At 40.0% G+C, this 24,011-nt stretch overlaps 1 protein-coding gene across 1 annotated transcript in view; it reads left to right on the forward strand.

Moving 5' to 3' along the window:
- The window catches only part of LOC117755036 (contactin-associated protein-like 5), a 96,304-nt gene that overhangs the window by 11,651 nt on the left and 60,642 nt on the right, over positions 1 to 24,011 (forward strand). The window contains exons 2-4 of the mRNA XM_034574501.1: positions 7,363 to 7,473; positions 9,558 to 9,751; positions 20,699 to 20,846. Of these exons, the coding sequence (XP_034430392.1) occupies positions 7,363 to 7,473; positions 9,558 to 9,751; positions 20,699 to 20,846 (453 nt within the window). The remainder of the gene's footprint in view (positions 1 to 7,362; positions 7,474 to 9,557; positions 9,752 to 20,698; positions 20,847 to 24,011) is intronic.

Below are 24,011 nucleotides of genomic sequence, written 5' to 3' on the forward strand. Positions count from 1 at the left end.
AATCACGGTTTAATTGATGTGACGTGAATGCTGCATTAGGAAATTCATTTTTATTTCTCCAACCAGGGTGTCAGAACACAGTCACTCTCTAGGATCAGATTGTGATTGGCTTCTTTTCTTAGCCTCTACCCATCCACAAAAACCCTGGGCATCAGGAAGTAGCCACTTAAGGATGTTTTAATCAGCCAATAACGCGTTGAATGCCGGAACCAAGGATTTGTCACCAGATGTGACAGCGGTGTGTTTTCTCACAGTGCGTAAATATGGTTTTACTGTGTGTCGCTGTTGGGCTCATTCCGCCTGTTGCCGCAGCTCTGGAGCAGTAAATATTTCAGAAGAGACTCGGGGCAGCCCAGTGACACAGGCATCCTATCTATAAATGTGTCTTGTGTGAATGACTGCCCTCGAAATGCGAATGTAAAGCGCTGCTGGGAAATTACCCTCCACCGTGAACCATTTCCTCCGAGACACATCTGGTATTTAAAAGAGCCTCTTCTTTCCCGATACAACTCAATGTGAACGACTCTCTCTATAGATTTCTTTCTCACTCGTCTCCACCATAGTCAGAATAATAAATCAATGTTGGATATTTATTTGTAGGTATGCTGTGCTTTCAAATCTGTCTTCATGCTCTTCATGATTGATCAACTCTTCTTCCACCTAATACTGTTTCGAACCGCCGGCTGAGGTCGCTGAACGCGCCACATGCACACTGCAAAAAGCTTCTCGTCGTTATTCACCAAACATTTGAAGCAAACTCTCATTAGATACAGTATTGGAAGAGCAACCTCTGTTAATAAGCCTTCATTAAAAAGGCTTGGTTTTAATTTTATACAATTGATCTTGAAGTACCTTTTTGTAACCTCCATGAAGGAGGTTATTAGGCTCCGAGCACTGACGGTGCGAGGACCCTATCGTTTTGTTTTCATAGAAATGTGCTTGTTTGTTATCAGATTACACAAAAACTACAAGAGGGATTTCAATGAAACTTGGTGGAAGGATGTTGTGTGGGTCAGGGAAGAAGGTGTTAAATTTTGGGGCAGATCCGGATAAAGTGGCACATACAGGAAAAAAATTTTTTTAAACATTGTGAGATGGATCATGGATCTTAGTGAAAACATCCGACATGTTAAGGAGACATCCATTCTACTTTTCATTGTTCTTTGTCCGTCTGTTTGCAGGACTATGCAAAAAATACAAATCTTTGCGATTCTGTTGAAACTTGCTAAAAGGAGGAGTGGGTTAAATTAAGGTGGCGGATGCTTACATTTTTTCAATCCCTGGATCAAAGGCAGAATTATTCTTGAGCAAGATACTAAACCCCAAATTTCCCCTGATGCCTCTGCAGACAATTTCTGAATGTGTGCATGAATGAGTGAATGTGACGTGAGCTTTAAGAGCTTTGAGTCGTCAATAAGACTTAAAAAGTCTGCATATAAATACAGAAGTCAAAATATAGGCATGTGTCGAGCTGTAATTTCTAGAAACAGGTGGAATTTGGTGCAGATCTGGATAATCCTCTTTACGTATCTGATCTCAACACATGTAAATACAATATGGTGATGAAGTGGCCAACAAATACAATTCATATACATTTACAACCTGAGGTTCTATTTTTTAAATAATCTGTTTAAAAATTAGCTGCCTTTTCCTACATAAATAAAGATATCAAACTATCTGTTATCACTTAAGTTTCCACGTCTTATCAATGATTTTACCGAGATGACAGTCCATGATAGTTATTACATAATAGTAATTACTCATTGATGCTCATTACTACAACATATTTCCTCCTTATTACCTTATCTTTATCAAGCTGTAGTGTCAAATGCTGCCAGTAATCCCATAAGCCATCAGAAAATTAACACAAATCCTGTTTCACTCCATTCCTGATGAGGACTGAATAATTAATGTCTGGCAGATGAGATGTGTAGCTGTCGATAGCCCAGTGAAACATCCTGCAGGCTGCCTGTAAATGCCTCGGCGGCGGGTCCCTTCAGATTATATGCAGTGTTCAGAGAAATGAAGTGCTACAGTATCCAGTGTTTCTCAATCATTTGTATTGATGTGTGCTTCCTTGAATTCAGCCGGCGTTTGGTGCTAATTGTCAGCCAATACCTCAGCTCCGCGCGGGCTGCCGCTGAGCAGAGGTCACTGAGCTCCAAAGCCCGTCAGGCCCTGTGAGGTATCATATGAAGCTTTATCGGTGCCACACAGGGGTCTGAGGCCGCTCTGTTACCGGATACTATCACTCTAACCTTTGATATTATTGATGCTGTGGTCTGTGTTGACTGAACTCCAACAGTCTGCCTTTGCTCATGTGCGTTTATCACTGTCATGTAGATGCTATGCGTATATGGTTCCAGTGGTTTTATATCAGAAGGTTATATCATCTATGTTGTTTTTATTTTGCCATACATCACAGAGGTAGAGTCAAGGTGCTGAACAGACACATTCAAAACCACAAGGAGAAATGAAAGCACAGTTTTAAACAGATTTAAACTAGTAGTTAAAGATGTAAAAGAAATTGAAAGGTTGAATCTGTTTTTGAAAATAAATTCAAAGAGAAAAATAATACAAATGAAATAGATTGAATTGTGTCGAGTAATAAAATAAAGATAGAATGAAATACAACGATGGTGTGACGCTGTAAAATAGCTTAGTAAGAAGCACTTATTTAAAATGTTTTTAACCTGGTTTTAAAAATTGCAATGGACGGATCATTTCTTATAGAGAACGGGAATTGAATAAGAAACTAATTTAATGAATTGATGATCATCTCTTGAGTAATTCAAATGTCAATGAGTGCCGCATCTCGCAAAGTTCAATTCAGATCAACTTCAAAGTAACACGGTTCTTGTTCCTCTCTCTCTCTCTCTCTCTCTCTCTCTCTCTCTCTCTCTCTCTCTCTCTCGGCCTGTGGACCTTGTTCTGAGTTTATGACACAATCAGTCAAAATAGTCGATCACGACAAATAAACACACGACAACTTTGATAAATTGCTTAATTTGTTTTCAATGTACAGAACAGAAACTATTTCAAAGCTATGCAAATGAAGACTTTGAGGTTTTTTGGAGCCATTTCAAACAGGCAACAATGATTCATCCCATATTGTTTTTGTTGTTGTTTTTTTTCATTCAATTTTATTCAATGCAGCTTTTATAACCAGTGTCCCCTTAAAATCTGTTCTATTGTGTCCTTCTTTGCACTGTTGTAATTTATCTAAAGACAGTTGCTTTATCGTCCTCCACAAACAAACAGAAACCATTCAGTGAAAACCCATCATGTTCATTCCTTTAACTTCCTGCTGACTTCACTCTGTAAGAAGTTTCCTGGGCAGAAGGCGAACGCTCTTTCAGGACGGACATGTTCGAGCTTTCAAAGATCCATTTTCAGAGACATGCAATTTAAATTTTATTTCTTTGACTTTTCAGTTCTTTGAAATATTAACAAGTAGAGGTAAATAAAATATTTAAACCCTATAACCCTGCAAGAATATTGAAACCAATTTGCGAAAAAAAACATCACTTTTATATCCTGACCTATATAAACACCTGTTTGTCTTTTATTTAAGAGTTGTTGAAAGCGATGGAATAAGCTTTTAAACCCTTTACTAAAGTAAAAGTATAAATAGGACATTGTAAAAGGTTCTCCATTACCAGGCACATTCATCTATTCATAATTCAATAGAGTGTATAATAAGTGAGGTGTAGTTATAGATGTAGAAGGGCTCCCACAGCTATATAATAATTAATATATTATAATATTGCACTGCTTTTATACAGAGTAATGAGTAAACAGAATGTTTAAGTTGCATTTGGTCAAAATGGATAAAAGTTTAACAATATTCTTTGTATTTTATTGATCAAGATGCATTCAATTCATATAGATATATTTTTCAACTGGAAAAAGTATGTATGAGGTATTTTCTACATTCCATATTTATATTTTTTTTTCTACAAAATAATCAGTAATTTATAATGGAATAAAAAGTTCAATGGGTCCCTCTGAAATGTAAATAGTTCAGTCATACCGACTTCTCCTCTAAGCCATCCTGTGAGTTGTTTTTCATCATACAGGTTTGATCCACACGCTGTAGAGGATCAGACCAGACTGAGAAGCCTGCTCCGATCCGCTCTCCCTGTTTCTCTACCTCCATCGCGTGTTCTATTTTTATGAAATCCCGTTGGCATTTTTTCATATTCAACTGTTAGTACATTTCCTGAGACTCGATATCCTAGAGGAAGCTCAGGCTCCCTCGTATCTGGCGAGCCGTGTTTACTTGGCTTGGACGTGTGTAGTCAGCTTCAGGTGCGACGATGCCTCCGCTGCTGGAGCTTAAAATACCCGGCCCGATGTGTGGTACAAAAGGCACTTTGTTGTGATAATTGATTTCTTTGTGGAGGAGCCTCTGTTTCGTACACTGGTGTAAAGGCGCTCGCTAATGAGCAGAGAGGCGAGCAATGGAAAAAGCGACTGCATGTACAGACTGAGTCGATTCCACTCTCAAACACTGAATAGCTGACAGGGAAGGATTCAAGGATCTCGTCTTATACCACTTTAAAATGAAACCTGTGGCCAGACGGCATTTGTGTCTCTCAGATACGTGATGTCGGTGAAATCAAAAGATGAAACAAGTTTTCATTCCGCGTGTCGCTGTTTTTTATTTGATAAGGATGAACATCTTACAGACTGAAGAGCAGAATGAAAGCTCACCCTGAATCTCAGCATGTTTGCAGTCATTCATTGGGGAGTGAATGGTAAGAAGAGAGCGTCTATTAATTTTAAAATGAAAGGACAGTGGACAGTACAAGGATATTGGAGAAAAAAAGTATTAAAGGATGAGACTCGCAATATTTCCAATAAATCCTAAGAAAAGACCATCGCCAACGTACTGTAGACTTGATCCGTCCAGCAATAACTGTCTGTGTAAGCAAGTCTGATGTACTGTCGCTCCTCTGAGCCGAAGAATTCAAATACTTAAAAAGAAAAGACTGTAGATAGAGATGCACAAGGCCTCTCCACTCCATCTGGCGTTTGTGACATCATTTGGTGCCAAAGTCGGTGTAGTAGTGATCATGGTGGTATCGCGGTCCCAATGACCAATCACAAGTCAGTCTCAGCTGTCAATCCTGACATTTCACCCGGATTTTATGGCATGGTATAACTGTGATTATCAGTTTGCGTGAATAGGGACAGAGACGAACACACTCACACACTCACACACACACACTCACACACACACACACACACACACACACACACACACACACACACACACACACACACACACACACCTGTAACAGAAAGGTTCCTCCTGCAGTTCCTCCTCAAATTTAGGTACGCACATATTGATGAATCCCAGATTCGTGCGTCAAACATTCATACGCACGGTTAAAGCACAGATCTATGCGTACGCACAGTTAGTAAATAAGGCCCACTGTCTTTCATAATGGTAAATAGGCACGGTAGTTTGTGAATTCGAGCGTGTCCCACTTGCACCGTTTCAATTGAAAACCAAATGTCCGTAAAATTGTCCCCCTGCAATTTTACCTCTCACTCTTATCTGGGTTACATTTTCATTAAGAGGGTCGTGTTGTCAGATGGTGATAATGATGCAACTGACAAACAGTGTTGACTCTGGTTGTTGATTTTTTAATGCGATGAGAGAATAGTCAACATGTCACTTCTGTGCTGTCCTTCTGTCGGCCGAGAAAAACCTGGTTCCTAGCAGTGGGGTGTACAGCTACGATGTACTTTATGTTTGATTTAAGGGAGATTAAGTGTTCCCACTCAGCCAGCGGTTATGTGCGTGCGTTGAGATTTACGTCTGGGTTCCTTTGGAGTTTCAATCCCCTGAGACTTGCAGACAAATGAGCCTCCATCCATCCAAGTCTTCGCTGACTGACAGCCAGGCATTTAGCTCCGCTCCGAGTCTGTAAACAACAACAACAATAGGGCCTGCAAGAACCACACTGCAAGAAACTTTCTCTGCACGCACACGCCCAGCGAATTGAGGCTCACCTGTCAATTTGAGAACATGTGTTACACCATCAAAATATTGTTGGTTTGTTTAGCCCTCTTTATGCTGTCAAGGTCTCATTTGTAGTGTATGTTCGTGTCAAGTGTAGATGGAATGGAGGAGCGAAGCAATTGAACACGCTTTGTAGGTGTGGGCTTATATCAGAGAGGGTTTGTCAGCTCTTCAACCGCAGATGAATCGTTCAAGAGAGGATGGATACAGATTGGAAGGGAGATGAGAGGAGCGAGAGGTCTCCTTTAAGGATCAGAAGTAGAATCGGAGAGACTTTTGACAGATTAAAAGTGCTGCGCTTGCATAATGACTCCAGTGCTTGTCGTGGCGCGTTAAGACGCCATGCCAATGTTCTCATTTCCCCAAAGAACATCTGCAACTGCATTGCAGCTCAGCCATAATTTGAGTCTTGGACAAAACAGCTTGATCCACTTTAGTCACACTTGAAATCAGGATTAGAAGAATCTCTTGGCAAGCGATCTGAGAGCAGTCAAATCAGGTCAGCTGAAATTCACAGGGACGCCCAAAAGGAAAACGAGCTCACGCTGTCAGTTCTGCTGTGCTCTTGTCGGCCAGATGGATGGCCAATTTCCACTCCAGATGTGCTCAGAATCCGTCTGAACTCAAACTGGAGTGGCATCTAAAAAATAAAAAAAAAGCCTCTGACACTCGAAAGAGTGAACTACACGCTGATGGAGAGGGAGCAGGGATAATTGTAATCAGGCTGGTGCCAGTTTTCATTACGTTCCCAGATAGAGGCCGTAATGCAGCTCTGCACTCATGTGAAGCCAAAAAGCAAAGAGGATGTTGTTGTGCGACTCGCCGCTTTTATGGCGGGCGGGTTTGGTCAGAGGAAGATGAGGCTGACAGCTTTAGATCACTGGAGTCTTAATCTGCTCCTGCCTGTTGGACGTGATGTAATCTCAGAGTGCAGGATTAAAACGAACACACACATGCTCACAAAAGGAGTCATAGCGTTTTGTGTGTGGTTTTCAGGGGTCAGTGCACGGGTTAATAGACTGTTTGAGGCATCTGAGAACTGGATAAGTGAGGCTGCCCTGTTATTTATTTTCCCCCAGTTCTTTGCTTCGAAACTCCGCCACCGACAGGTAAAGGTGCACTTCGCATCAGCACGTTCAACTTCTCCCAGGATGCATTTTTCTATTATTTACCATCGGCTGAAAATACCCAAGCATGACAGGCGGCGAGAGCCCTTCAGAACCATCTTTATCATAATCAGATCTGCATGTGAAATACAAATGCAACAATAAATGTTTCAAAGTTAAGGGTTTCTGAATGGTGTGTGCTTTCTTTTTGTTTTCTTCCAGATAACTGCATCGGTCCTCTGGTATCAGCGTTGCCCCATTCATCCTTTCAGAGCTCCTCTCAGTCGTCAGTCAGATATGCTGCGTACAATGCCAAACTCAACAGAAGAGATGGTGAGTAGAGACAATGCTCAGTGTTTCTTAATGCTTTGGCCACGCACCACCCACCTGGTGCACCAGCAGATACCAGTGAACAATCACAAAAGAGGCAGCAGACCAGAAAATGTTTTTGTACATGTGGTGCTGTTTCTGAAAGGTGCAAAACAGAAAACTATTGTACAGCAAAGAAAGGGGACTTATTATTGTGATTAAAATGAGTCCTGGGGGTGAAACTACGATTGGCATTGTCACCTCACAGCGAGAACATTTTGGGTTTGTGTGTAAATGAAGATGAATGACGCGTCTCCACTTCCCCCCTTGTGCAAAAATGAAGCAAAAATATCCTGGCTAAAGGCAAGTTCCTGCCAATACACGCACTTGTCCAATGGCGAGCTAGAAAAACGAATTTATTTGAATGGATAATGTGGCGAAGCAGAAGGTTGTGGTCGATGAAAGGGTCGATTGCTCAACTTCTGCCCCATTGGACACCTACGACATCTGGCACCAGGGTGGGCTAACCATAGCCTTCATATAAAGATGGACAATGTGTCACCCATTTTTTAAGATAAATCAAAAAAAGATTTAAAAGCAAAGCAACCAGGGGAATGGACACATGATTATATATCTGTGCGATAAGTACGACCTAAAATGAATTTATATATATTTGGCATGTGCTTAGATTTTTTTATTTTGCTCCATGCCCCATCCACTAACATGGGAGAGCTGGGGTTTTTGACCTACACTGCAGCCGGCCACCAGGGGTCAATCAAGATGTTTTGGCTTCACTTCCCTGTCATGTTGTCCGTCTTTATCCACAAGTCCGTGGCTCTAACCTCTGAGTTTTCATGTTCTCACCTGGGTACACTTGTTTTTCTCCCACAATCCAAAGCTCTGCCGGCTGGATTGATTGCCCGTAGGTGTGAATGTGAGCATGAATGGTTGTTTGTCTCTACATGTCAGGCCTGTGACAGACTGGCAACCTGTCCATGGTGTAACCTGCCTCTCACCTAACGTCAGCTGGGATTGGCTCCACAAAGGACAAGCGTATATAGGATGGATGTTAACACATTAAGACCCGAAGGCGCTGAATAAAAACACCCTCTAAATCCTAAGCATTCTTTGAAACAACCACCTAAAACCTGAGAATTTTCTGAAACTTTAATTTCTCATCCTGAAGCAGATAAAGACATGAAATAAAAAACAAAAAAAGTGGCCCTCATTGTAAATTACTGCCTTTTTCCTAAAGTAAGCGAACATTAAAAAATAATCATAATAATAATATAGCCAGCAAACAGCAAACAAAAAAAATGTTTTACAGGCGAAGAGCTAGCAAATAAACAAACTGCATTTCCCATGATGCATTTCACAGATCACGATGTATTTCATGACATCATAGATTAGATGCACATGTCTCCAACTCTAAAGGGAGAAGCATGCAAACGTTTCTCTGTTTAGCAGAGTCCCAAGTTTGTTGTCAAAAGGGCACTGACCCCAGAACAGTGCGAGCGGTCGACTGCCACAGGAAATATAGAACTAATAAAACACAGATGCCAATAAATTGTTTTACTGTGGCTATTTTCAAATGTCAAATCAATCTCAGGGAAAAGGAAACTGTCTGATTGCTTTGACTTGATTCTAAATTTATTGTGACACCATCAAGATGATGTCTCGTCTTTTAAGTCGCGGTCACTCCTCTGGTACAACTTGTCGCCTTTCAAGTAAGAGGGAGTTACTGCTCAATAAATAACATTCGACAACTGCAGCTCCCGAGAGCTTTAGACACGGACTCTACGCGACCGCCGCTGAATTCTAACAAGATAATCACCTTTACATTGTCGAGAAATCACCAAAATATTTCTAGCAGGTGCTTTACCAGAGGCCGTACACATTTCAGAATGAATCAGCTATTTTAGAAGAATGGAGAAGGTGTTGATCATTATCAGCTGAAGATTAACTCCACCTTCAAACCTGCCTCTGTCCATTCAAGGGAAATAAATTCTTTCAACCTGAGCCCGAAGGCGATTAGCTTAAACCACAACAATCCACTGTTCATCGACAGAATGGATGTTTAATGGATCTGTTACTCTGCTTTCCTTCAGGAGCCGGAGGCTGGTCCCCCATGGTGACCGACCAGGAGCCCTGGCTCCAGGTGGACCTCAAGGAGCAGCTGGAGGTGACGGCTGTGGCTACGCAGGGACGTTATGACAGCTGGGACTGGGTCAGCAGTTACCTGCTGCTCTACAGTGACACGGGCCGGGCGTGGAAACAGTACAGGCACGAGGACGGAGTAGGGGTGAGTCTATATAAGTGTTTCACTTGATCAGCATTCTGTATAACATTGGTGTCATCATTGATTTGCTGCTGTGCTGTTTACAACTGAATCCAAATATAATCAATATCATTTTTTATTTAATTTCTGACAGTAAAATCAACAATTTGGAATGTGTGGAAATATTCAGATGTATAAGAAACAAACTCAAAGGCTTTTTATGGTCAAAGGAAGAGGTCACTATTGTCTGAAATATGCTTCTTTGATTAATTGTCCTGAGTTAGACGGAAAGACTTGTAGAGTATGGAGCTACAGCAAGGAACCAATTAGCCTAGCTTAGCATCACCACTTAGCATAAAAACAATCAGTGTGGCTCACAATTCCTCAAATAGCTACATTTTGATAAACTTGTATGAGGTCTACAGTGAAAAATAGTAAACAGTGACAAATAAGTAAACATCCAATATAAACACAAGTTAAAATATGAAAGTATAGATATAAACACAAGAGAAATATAGAAATAGTAATAACATTTTATCAAACACCAAAAGACCCAAACTCATCCACATAACATACACACCTATTGAGTTGTTTATCTTGTTGTTAATATTTGTGTACTATGCATATTATGTGTGTGAGTGTGCTGACTCTCATAGGTTGTTAAATCATTTTATGCATGTTAATTTTGAATTTTTTAAGTGAAATTTAAAAATCTGAATTATTAAGGCAGAGGCTATAAAAACTAAATTATTTATCCTGTCACTTTTTATGTATTTTGTTAATCTGTGCAAATAAATGAATAATAACAAATTACAACACAACCGGAAATGTCAGAATATCAAGTTATGGTTGGTAAAGGAACGTTTTGCTCACAGTTTTGCCTGCTGAGTAAGAGAAGTGACCTCATCTAATCAATCTCCTTCAAATTATTGGCATTAAAGCGAATAGGCATATTTCCAAAAATGTTGAACTGTTAATAAAAATAAAAAACAGCAAGGTCAATGAATAGTTTATGTGGGCTGTGATTGTTGCAGGATTTTTTACGTTTGGACACAGATCATAAAGACTGACAGTAAGAATTAGATTCTGTCGCATCGTTTTCATGTGCTACACTTTGTGGAATTTATTGACTGCATTACAGTTCACTTGATAACATATGCCCTCACTTTTTCAGACATATTTCAAAGTGTGGGAAATATCTGGTGTCAACGCGGTAATGATATTGCTTTTTTTATCGTTCGTGTAATGTCACAGCATGTTATGTCAGCGAGAGCAGTCACTCGCAGTCCGAATAAACAGCACATGTGATTCTTCCTTTATTGTCTTTGGCCCAGTAACGTCAAAGGCTGCTAACAGGACATTCCATTGTTTTCCAGCGTGTTTGCTACCCGACAGTCAAATAAGCCGCGTGGGTCGTTGCCCACTGGCCTGTCACTGCTGTAAAGTGTACTCTTTTTTAGAGTGCTGAGAAGAAAGAGTGCAAATACATGGGGTAATCATTATGTCTAGTGCTGTGTGGGGATTTTTGAATTATTTATGTTCCTCCGTATTTAAAAATGCATTATCTGAAGTAGACCAAAATGTAGGAATTAGATGGAATCAAACATCATGAGGTTAAATAACAGGCTTTTAACAGTCTCCCTCCACAAGCCCTGTAATAATATACTAAAGCAGACTTAAATGTGTAAGTCCCTATGTAATGACCCTTAAATTCAATGACACCAAATCACACACACTCATAGATATCAGTCCTCTAAATATGTCAGATTTTTCTCATGAAGATCTATGAATTATTCTGCCGAAAATCTGTGAAAATTATATAAAATATTCATTATGTTAAAGAAAGTGAAAGAAATTCCTGGATCCAACCCCTGATTTGGATTTGAACCAAAATCCAATGACTTCTTCCCCCCTTCCACCAAATTCCATAGTGATCTGTCCAGTGTTTTTGGTGTAATCCAAAACAAAATGACATAACAAACATAGCGTTCCTCGTCAGAGATAATTCATCTGCATTATAGTGTCGTCCCAAAAAAATCGTTTTTCTTTGCTGCTACTGCTAATTAGCAAATCATCTGATGTTAGAACAACAACACATTAATCGAAAGCAATATTCCTTTTTCCTTTTGGAGGTTTCAAATATAAAAAGAAATCACATATAAAAACCTCAATTATGAACATTTGGGGGCCCATGATGGTAGCCCAGGATTAAATGTACCATCTGGAAAAACTGTTGCAGATCATTTTGTCATTATAGATTTTTAACCAAAAGTAAATGTCTTTATCGAAACAAAATAGCACAACTAATATTTTGTACAGTCTTCCAAAAATAACATAAAGTATGTAAATGGTGAGAGACAGGACTGTGTGTGTTATCCAGTGACTGATGAATATTTTTGGAGATATGGTGCTAGACAGTTCACAGATTGTTTCACACACTGTCAGTCCTCATATCATAACTGCATCTCTGCAAACAGGAAACAGAGCTGCAGTCAGTGAGGAGATGAGACATTTTGTGTCAATACCACCAACATGACCCGCAGCTATCGCCCTTTGTAACTGACTCAGAGAGACGAGAGAAAGACGCTGATTTCTTTATTTTCAAATATTAAGTGCTGCAGTGCTGCACCGCACCAAATCAACACAGCAACATCCCCGGAAACTTGACATATGTACAAAATGTGTATTAGAAGCACATTCACACGGAAAATGAAAACCCCACACCTCCCTGTGGTGTGGGGTTCTGTGCGGTACATGTGAACTTGCAATTTAGGATCCTGCAGATTCTAATGAAACTCAGACCCAAGCTGACTAACTACAGCTTTTACCGAGACCTTTGGCTGCAACTAACCCTCATCCGTTTGGCATTTTAACAAGTGAAGCTCAAAGGTAACGGCTCACTGTCAGACACTGAACTGAAGGGGACTAATGAGAGTGCAGCATCTGCTGATATGACTGTGAGCTCTCAGCCACTCTGTGCGAACACTGAGCCAAATTAGCTCCATAGAAAAATTAGCTCCATATAAAACTGGGCTGTGGTTCAACAGTTCTACTGTAGACCTCAGCTGCAGCAATACAAGATGGTATGCAACAAACATATATTTTTTTAATTTACTGCATTAAAATGTGTTATAATAGACAGCATGTTTTAATATGATGGAGGATGATGCCAAAGCAGGGGTGAGGAACATCTGGCCTCTGGGATGCATATGGCCCAACACTTTGATCTGCCCTGTGAGACAGGTCATAATTACCCCCCCCCCCCCCCCCACACACACACACAAACACACACACACAAAATCTCATGACAGCAATCAATTTTTTTCTGGAATAAACATTAGAATGGGGTGCAGTAGAGCGCATATACCTCAGTCTCCTTCTGAAACCATTTTTATTTGGATCTGCACCAAGTTGTACAGACTCATAAAACATCAAGATCCATCATTTATGCTCTGAGAAATAAACAATAAGGTTGAAAAACTATTTGAAAGAAAGTGAAACTACATTTGCCCCTTGATCTGGATCTGCACCAACATTTAACAGCCTCCTCCCTGACCTGTATCACATCTTTCCACCAAGTCTCAGGGTAATCCATCCAGTTTCTGCGTAATCTTGTTTACAAAAAAACAAACAAACAACCAGACAGGGTTGAAAACATAACCTCTGCAACCCTAAAGACAAGAAAAGTCTAGCAGGTTAGATGAGATATGAAAAAAATATCCTTTTTTTGAGGTAATAGACAAGCCAGTGTTCCTATAGTTTGCTTGCAGTGATGAAAAGGCTAATCTCCCGGATCGTGGAGCTAAACAAAGTGAGCATATGCTAGAATGAAGGTAATGACGATTATATTTATCAGTCTTTAGCGTTATTTAAATCCCCAACATGCAACTCCCACACCATATTCTGATGCAGATGTTCAGCAGGTGAGCAAGTTGATCGCCAAGAAGCTGAAACCTAATTCAGAGCAGATACTTGTTGCTTTTGTGGAGCTGCTATAAAACCTGATATTAAAACTGGCATTCATGCAAACACTGTGCATGTTTCTTCTCTGTATGAGCAACAACCTGCTACGACATCTGAATATACAAAGTTTGTTGAGAGGTTTCAGGACATTAAACGCACATTAAACATTTGCTGTTTGCTGTAACATGTAAAACCAGCTGGTGTGTCTGATAATCTACAACAAGAAATCATTGATCTGCAAAGAATCAAGCAACAACATCCCACTGCTTGAGTTCTCTAAAGTGTATGTTAGATGTATCCATTGTGAAGAGACTGTAAGAGATTGTTGTCACAGTCTCAGTTACACTCAAGACTCAAGAATGATCCAAACCCAGAAAACCAGTCGACAGTAGCATCATCCATCATTACCATCAGACATCAGATGTGTCACCATAAAGAAGCAGCACCAGCGATTGCATTATAGAAGTTGGTGTGATATATGTGTTCAATAATTCATTATGGCCCTCAAAGGATGTTATAAAAATGTAAATGGCCCTTGATAGGAAAAAGGTTCCCCCGCCCCTGAGCTAACTGTTTGTTTTTCCTCCTTGGTGCATGACTAACATTCAGTTTAATAGTTCATCAAATTTGTTGTGAGCAAAGTTGAAACTTTGGCCAATTGTTGATGGTAAAGCAAAGCTCTAGGGAAATAGTCCATCCTGCTCTCAAATGAAGCGTTGGAGGAAATTACCGACCCACTGACAACATCATCATAAGGCTCCACCCCTGGATACACAAACAAGAATTAACACTGGAAATGAAACCCCTTGCGTGGTGCCGTACAGGTAAACATACACACATACTACAGCAGTCACATACTTTTTCGGTATGGGCCTTTGGGTTCGGCAAGCATGGGCACCAAACCAATGCAGCCACTGCAAATGCCAAACTTTTTGTGTGTGTGGAACTCAATTTGAAACTCGATAAAACCAACAATTTATCCCTGGCCAAAACAATAACGAATGGCATCAAGTAGAAAGGCCAGCAGCCAAATGACTGAACCGGAACCCAAACATCTTTTCAGAATTTTTTCACAAAACCCAGCCCAATCTTGTCAGGTTCCAACAAACAAGTGAAATAGATGAGAGGCCATTCTCTGTTGGGATTACTTGGGTTTTAAAGACGTTTTAAGATGTTGAAAGTAATTTAACTTCAGTAAATGTACTTGATTAGTACGTTGCAGCCAGTTGGCAGCAGCATTACAGACCTTGAGAATGACAGCCTGTGTCTGTTAAGTAAACTGGAGTTTAATTCCAAAAATTAAGCAGTTTAATGTTTTGTATTTCCTCTTTACGATGTGTACGTATCCCAAACCACATTCAAATTAACACGGTTTCTCCCTTCGTTCAACTTTGCTCGTTCAACAGTGGTGACGTCACCATCCGTCTGCGGGAGTGTTTCCGAGCAAAGCCTCGTTAGAGAAATATGTGAGACAACAGAATTGCACTCCTTCACAAGCTGATAATAACCTAATTAGTGAAAACCAGGTGAGAAATTCTGTGCAAATTACCTATGTCTGCGGGAGCTTTGATGAGATGAAATGTGTACTTTTACCACATTACGTTCCGTTAAACACAAAGAGTGACTGACATGAAAGACTTGCGCTTGAATGCCTTTCCTTAAGCTAAGTACCTGGTGATACCTTTAAAGCAAACTCTAAAATAAAAAAGGCAGAGCTGCCGTTAATCTTATTCTCTGTATAATATATTCACTCTTCTTCATGGTAAATTAGCAGGATGATCTTTGCAAAAAATCATAGGTGGGAAGAGGTGTGTATTCGAGCAGTGGAGGCACATTAACATCATTATCCTTGGATAGACTTATTTTTGAAATCTCTTCAGAATGTGGCTGTGAATTAATGGGGAAAACAAAATCTCCTTAATGGGGGAGTTTAAACATTCATTTTCTTTCTTGTTAGCTGTTCAGGTAGATGGATCTTACAAGGATTAATATGTGTGTGCATGATTGGCCTTGCATGCTGAAAGTGCTTAGAATGTTATGCAGCCTGGTCTAAAAATCATTATTCATGAATAATACGTTAAGATGTTTTTAGCCATGTTAACTTGCTCTACAGAGGCAATGTCAATCTATTTGTCCAGACTTAACTATCTCAAAAACGGTTTGGATTGCAATTACAATTTTTTTAAACTGACATTCAGGGTCCCCAGAGAATGAACCCCACCGACGTTAGTGGACCCCGGACTTCTCATCTGGTGTCACCTCTATTTCCTTACCACTGCTTTTGTGCAGCTGAGAAGGAGGCTTTCAAATACACTCTAACTACCTTAAGGCCTCTGCTTTGAGGAATATGAGGATTAGCATAGCTAGGGGGTGTTGATTCATTTAAACTCACATATTCATCTGGTTTCAGTCACAAAGAAAATATTATTACATTTACAGTATTGGCTGACGCTTTTATCCAAAGCAACTTACAGTAAGTACATTCAGCCATGAGGGTACAAACCCAGAACAACAGGAACCAAGTACAATTTGCTTTAAAAAAAAAAGCCAAACTACAAAGTGCTACATGTAGGTGCCATATAAGTACAACAATTTTGTATTTGTATTAATCCAAAGTGTAGTCGGAAGTCAATATCAAATTGCAGATCAGTTATTATAACATTTACTTCTTCTTCGTTCAGTTTATTGGCGGGTGGCAAGCAACGTGAATATTTAACCTAAACAGGCACTCAGAGAGCACATACTTCCACCAAGGCCCAACAGAGTTATGAAATCATAAGGCTACCACTGCTAATTCGCTAATTAGCTGACGTAAGCACATTGACACATTAATCTAAGCTTATAAACAAGGTGATTATTACAACCATTACACATTACCATGTTAATATTATCATTGTGGATTAATGTGCAGAGAACAGACCACATATCAGGCTTCAGAGAGAGTTTCCTATAGAGAGTGAAGACGTTTCAGAGACCTGATCGGTCCTGGTCACAGCATCGGCTTTTCACTCATGGTCAAAGGTGTAATGGTATTTGTTTAAGTGCTGGGCCACACTGATGACGCACACAAACAGAAGTTAAAGCGAAGGAAGGCGCTGTTCCTTCGGTGGCAATTTATACATTTAACTGAGCACATGACCAAATGTTAGACTGATTTTATGAATTCATAGTTTCATCCTGTTAGAGAATAGAACTGTCAGACAATCATTTCGCTAAGTAGTATCAGCCAATGCTGTGAAGGTAATAGGTTGCATCCAAAACATCTATCCTCAAAGTTCAGTTACGCTTTGTTTTCATTTGAAAAATTGCATTTCCATTTCAAATAGGATGTAACCATCACTCCCCACACACTGCATTGCATTCTTTACGTTAAGAAATTCGTCCATTAGAGGTCGGCCCATAGCAGTCTCGAACGGCCCTCCACTTTTTATACCAACTCACATCCAATCTCCTCTCAGCTGTTCTGCAGTAACTGGTTATTCCTTTCCTCAAGTGAAGTAACATCATATTAACGTCTGTAGTTTCTCAGCAACTTGCAAACTCGTTGCTAAAAATGTCTTCCTCTCATCCTATGGACGTCTGGCTACGCTGCTCCCCACAATTCCTGATGGTTCTGCTCGGTATATCGTCAGTTCTGTCCATTTTTCTTTCAGAAGACATGCACATGTTAACATAGAGTACCAGCCATATACAGATCTGAGCCTCAAGGACAAGTTGCAGGGCAGGCATAAGCTCATCTAATAAGCTAGGCTATAAAAACTTTAATTTCCAGCAGACATTACGGATGGAGCAGAAGCCATCCTAGATTATTTCACAGCCTTTTTAAGGCTTCTTTGCAAATTCATCACAAATAAAGAAATCCGAAGTGAATGATGAATCAAACGATATTTTGCTGCCTTTTCATCTCTTGCAATTATTAGCTAGGTCGAAAAAATTGTTCAGAAACGGGCAGCAACCGACAACTTTTAAGGTGGAATGTTTTCATGCATGCAACCCAATCAGTGGGATGATGTTGTGAATCAATCAATACCCCTTAAATGTCAATGTGACCACTTTGACCATTGCATTTGTTGACTATCATGAATGAGATCTGCTTACTGATCAGATTGGATCTTCAGGCAGTAAAATACCTTTGAATTTCAACCGTTTAATGCAAACTGGGGATATTCTATTTCCTCACACAGGGGAATCATTGTTCCGGTGCGCTCCGAAAGCGATGCATCTCTGCTCGTGGCAAGGTCATGTGCTCGTAGCCATCAATGCGTTGTCTGAGGCTGTTTAACTGGACAGTGGCCACATGGAAAATGCTGCATTGTCTTCATTGCCTGCAGCATGATTTATCCCCCAGTGAATTGATTAAAATAAACTTATGTGCCTGAGCTGTATGCAACATAAAGGAAAACTGACACAGGGGAGCTCATCACTGGAGAGGAAGAGCAAAGAGTCTTAATGAACAGGGAGGGACACTGTTCCACACTGACAGAAACATAAATAGAAATAATGAAGTCACTGTGGGGTTAGGATTGTTTATGCGGATAAGGACCAGCCGCTGTCCTCTGGCCCCATGGAAAACCCTCTGCACCCTCAGGCCTTAATCCAGAGTCTTTGCCTCGTCCCCAGCCGGAAACACACAGGATGCTCCGTTGTAAGTTTTTCCAAAGAGGAAAGAACACAAACGTCATATAGCTCAGGACAGTCTCAGTGGTGTTCTTGTATAGTGATGTTGCTGTTGAATACGAATGACTCATGCTGATGTGTGTGAGTGCTGTTGGTTAATGACTTTGTTAGAATGATTGCTCTGCAGTCTCAGAGTTCATTTGGTTCATTAGTTTTTTTCCAGAAGTTCAACTGGGAGTTCAAGTGTAAAGATTGGGTTTAATGGCAAGAACAGTTTCTCAGCTGTATATCAAACTTGCAGCACGTACACCAGACATAGAAAGTGTCCTATTCAAAGAAAACAAAAGCCTTGTACTTCAAATTTTCGAAGGCCCTGAAAACATTTATTTTTTCTTATTATTTTTATGTGCAATTTCGTCAGACCATTTTTGGTTATTTCTCAAGAATTTTGTATTCTCCTGGTAATCTTCTGTAATCGCTCTTGTCCAAAGCAAAGTCCTGCACGGGTCCATTTTTGCAAACTATGCACCCGTCAGCACCCAACAGCTCCACACTGGACCCAACCTGTTCCCCACTATTATCTCCAAGTCCAATCCGGACCTGCACAGACCTGATAATATATGAGCCGTCGCCGTGAATAAACACACATGCTGCACACACAGTCATGTACATCAAGTCTGTACACAAGAAATTACACAATTTTGTACACAAGAATTCACACAATTCTATACACAAGAATTTACACAATTCTGTACAAAGGAATTATTAGACATTTATTTTTTACCTGTTACACAACTTTTTTGCTAGTACCCAATCAGGTGCAGGACACGGCTGATTTGGAAAAAAGGTGATGTTAAATAAGAGAAAATAGTTAAACAACATTTCAATCCAGATTTATTAACACTTGGAAACTTAATTGCTTTTATTGCTCGACACAAGTCACATCGCACCACACCAACAGAGTCGTGATGAAGAGGATCATCCAAGTTTTTTACCGTTTTTGATGAATAAATAATTCCAAAAGAGTATTTGTCCCCCTGACCTTTAATTTTAGTCATGAATATTTCATTTAATTACGTTGTAAAGAAATACTTGGGCTTAGCAGCCACAGTCTCAGATGCCTTAAATCACAGCTTTTGAATGCACAGCAATCAAATAGTCTTGCTGCAGTGTGTCGGACACAAAGCCTGAAAATAACAAGGTGCTGGCTGCAGCCCACAGCCGCATACTTTCATCGACCTGATTCTCAATAAAACACTAATAACTACAGTATTTGAAATTTTCTGGCCAAAGGGTTTTTAGAATACCTCAGTGCTGTGAATATTTATGATTTATTTTTGGGAAGCAGGTACGTTTCTCTTTCTTTATTCGCTGTAATTGCAGCTTGTAGTGCCACAGTAATACGTTTTCCTCAACCACACGTGTAAGTCCCAGTGCCATTTGTTAATCCCTCTTGTGAATTTTCTTTGCATGTATAAATTAGCTCTTGCTCGTACATGTTTTAAGACCCTAGCCACCAGGCCCCGCTCGGTAAATGGCTCAAAATGGAAAAGTGGTGGCATAAATCACAATAACAGCCTTAACAGTCACACTGTTACCTTGATTATCAACCAAGAAGCAGCGTCCTGGTGTATTTAATGATGCCTCTGCTTTGCAGCGCTCCACAAGCATCGTGTGGTCATTTGTGCTGCCAGTCATTGTGCTTCCGTTGTTGTGGAAAGCTGAAATATTGGCCTTCTCTGACTGTGCTGAAGTATTCAGTAAAGCCCGGAGCTCTACTGTCAATGATGTATCTTCTTTTTTCTTTATAGTACGAGTACCTATTGATCTGATATGTCACCTGCCTAGAATCCGTTATGAGGCGGATGGTAATCAGTCATTCAGCAGAGGTTGCTTGTCTCTGTTTCTGTGTCCATCTGTCATCCGCTCTCTGTTTCTCTATTCATGTCCCCTGGTGTTATTCCGTGAAGACTGAAAGTAGAGGAGGGGTGGAGGAGAAGAAAGAAGAATGACATCTCGCAAGCACTCAGAGGTTTTTTGTTTTTAGCTCTGCAGGGAGAAAACACAATACGAGAGCTCTTATTTTGCCCCCTGGCTTCCTCAGTGGTCATTTTTCCTCCGTCTCACATTGACCTGTTTGAGCAGATAGTCTCATATTTCTACACCACATGACGATTCTTATCACTTTACATTATATAGTATGTTCAAGGATAGGAGGAAGACGCTGCCCTTGAGTCAGTCTTGTCAGCACTTTATTGTTTCCTGTGCTATTCAAGGATTTAGTTTTTATACTGCTTTATTTCAGGTATTCGCTGGTGAAAATCGTACAAGTCATTTGCTGTCGCTCAGTTTCATGCCGTCATTACACTCTCTCTCTCCATCTCCCTGCAGAGGTTTGTCGGGAATGTGAATTCGGAGGCCGTTGTCCAGAACAAGCTGTCCCACCCTGTGAGAACGCGTTTCCTGCGTTTCGTCCCTCTCGACTGGAACCCCAGCGGTTGGATGGGCCTCAGAGTGGAGGTGTACGGCTGCTCCTACAGTGAGTAGCACACACTGCTATTAACACCACACCAGGACTGCACTCAGTCTATACATCAAACCTCTGTAATTACACCACCTAGAAGGATTTGTTCATTTACACTGTACCTCCAGCTCTGCAGCTGCTCTCCTGATCGAGAGCGATGAGAACCATTTCCTCGACACCTGCTTTTAACATGCTGTTTGGTGCTGCAGACCAGCAGTGAAAATGATTAATCAAAAGACAGCCAGCGTGAGCGGCTCACATGCACCGTGATCTCCCCACATTCAACACTCCCAGAATAAATCTGTGAATTAGATGCATCTCGACAGCAGCTCCAGACAAATGTGGAAACATCTGGTGACGCTCTTGTTAAGGGTTTCGGTTGTGATCGAAATGCTTAGGCAATTCAATTCAGCGTCTCTTTTTCAAGGTAGATATCATTTTAAATGCACTAAACAAACACTTTTGTTCCCATTTTTCTTTACTCTGTCAGTTTTCAGTTGTTCTTACAATACTGTATGTGTGACAGTTCTGTGTGAGGTTTAGATAGCAGGTAACCTGTTATTTTATAGCTACAGCAAACAAACCCAGCAGTGTGTGCAGCTAAATGATGCAAAATACAGCCTGCAACTATAGAAACACAGAAAAACGCAGGCTCAGTGTTAATGCTTGCACAAGCTTAATTAATTACTCTTTAAGGAGTTCGTACTACAGTTTATTCTCGAAGTCTGTTAATTGACATGTGCAATTTTGAAATATATTTTCTTGAATATCAGTTTTTTTGCCCTTCTGTGCATATACAGTATATATAGTTTTCTACTGCTGTTTTCATGCAATGTCTGCAGAATGGGAATAACAGCAGGAAAACAAATCATTATTTCAACCCGGAAGTCTCGCACATTGTTGCAAGGTGTTTAGCCGTAGTGCTAAGTACTAACCCACAGTCACACCAGCGGCTAAAACGAGCTGCTACTATTTAATCTGCCACAGATTGTTACGGAGAAAAAACAGATACAAGTGAATTGTATAGCAACTATGAAATCAGCTGAATGTATTGCGGTAGTGTTTAGTTGTTTGTATAACTTAACCCTAACTTAACCTAAAGGGTTGTGAAAATGAATCATCTTATATTTAAGTTGTGACAAAAACAGAAAATTAGTGTTTTATAAATGTATAAGCTGATGAAGCCAAGGTTTTGCTTTAGCGACATACGAAACAAGAAACTAGAAGTTGTTATGGTCTATTTATTGAGGGGTCACACATGCATTATGACCATATTTAGTAATAAGCTTAGTAGGAAATGTAAATAGATGGAAATGAATGGAAAAGGGTTTTAAGGGTTTACAAAAGGATAGCTTGCCTTCAGACCCTATGTGGGCCTCATCATGGAGTCATTGCTCTGCCATGGCAGAAAAAGGTGACCCACATAACGGACACAAAAAAAAGACAAAGGAGGGACTGTGAGTAAGACTCTCCTCATGAAGTCCAGTGGTAACAGCTTCAGATGGTGTCAGCGGACACATGTTGAAACATGAAACACGCACCAAAGCTGCCTCACAGACACAAGTAAAAAAGACAGGAAGTGTCAAACCTGGGAGGAAATGTGGAAATTGCTTTTCTGGATGATCAGCCTGTGATGACGCATGTCGGCACCACTGGTGTGTGGGTTTCCAAAAAGAACAATGCTGCTCCACGAGGGCGAAACTCAGCAAAACTCAGTTATCACATGTGTTTCACTAACTTCTCTAAAATATTATGTAATATAAACGTTTCATTTTGTGAGAACAGTTTTTTAACTGGCTTGACTGAAAACTAAACCTAAAATATAAAGAGTCCATGAGATATGGTGTTTTTTCAGATTTTTTTCAGAAATGGTAAAGGCCAGGCAATTTGTTTTTCATTTTATGATAAGTCAATATAATATAGCATAATTTTTAATCGTATAACCGTTTATATAATCAAAATTTTCTCTGCTTTCGGACACAACTCAGCACATTTTCCCTGCGTCTGTAAGACGTCATTGTTGCAATAACTTTGGCCTGTGGAAAATCCCACAGTTAATTGTAAATGTTTATTTCACAAACAGTGACCATCGGTTGTGCACTACTTATCTCGATGCATTGTGGGAAACAATAAGTGCACTATACAGGGTATGAAAACTTCACCAAACATTCAGACTCCATTACAAAATGACAAACTCACTATATAGTGATTAGTGAGTGATTTTGTGTCTTTGTCCTCTCAGACCTGTTTTCAGTTATCCTGTTTATATGGTACATGGATCCATGGTTTTTCCTTGCGTCTCCATTCAGTTTTCAGTTATGTGTTTCTTTTTCCCTTTTGCCTGCCAATGATTACCCCAAGCCTGTTTTGTTTTGTATCATTAAATTCACTTTCACCAGTCTGAGCGTCCGTGTCTGCATTTGAGACCCTCTCAGCTATATGCAACAGACCTTCATCCTAAATATCACTCACACTGAATCCACTTTACCGACTGTTGGCTTCTTGAATCAATAACATTATTAGCATCCGTGCTGCTGTTGCCTAGCAGTGGTGTTCTAATGACTTAACCACTTAAAAAAGTACACCACTTTCCAAGCTTAAACCAACAGCTCTGAAATATCATTTGGAGTTAAGATAACAACTTTCACATGGAAGCTAGCAAGTTAGATAAATCAATAATTAGCTGATTCTTACTTTATTCCCCTCTAGTTTTTACCTCTAAATGAAAAATACAAGCTTTTATGAACAGGTTTGTTATTCCACAAAATCGAAAGAGGTAGCAGCATAATCAATTCAGCAATTTAATTCAGGATTGATAGAGAATTTAATGTGATTTGTTATTCTCTCTTAATTTGAATCAGATATTTAAATCATTATACTAGCATTGAGGTTAAAATATTTCAGTATAAATATAAATAGTACACGGAAATATGTATATCTGACTGCAGAAGCCGAGCCCCATTTTCATTATGCTACTCATGTGTGTTGCCATAAATGCTTGGCTAACCATCAGTAAATAAAGTTGTAATTCTTTTTAAATTCTGACATTAAATTTTTTATGATTATCATGATTTTCGTAACAAGTGTCCTAAAATATTTAATGTAAGAAATGTCTAAATCTGTGCTCGTCATTATGATGAGAAACTAAAACAGGCCGGAGCTCTGTGTGCAGAGTGAAAG

Source organism: Hippoglossus hippoglossus, chromosome 21, assembly GCF_009819705.1.
Source record: "Hippoglossus hippoglossus isolate fHipHip1 chromosome 21, fHipHip1.pri, whole genome shotgun sequence".
In the NCBI taxonomy this organism is placed as follows: domain Eukaryota; kingdom Metazoa; phylum Chordata; class Actinopteri; order Pleuronectiformes; family Pleuronectidae; genus Hippoglossus; species Hippoglossus hippoglossus.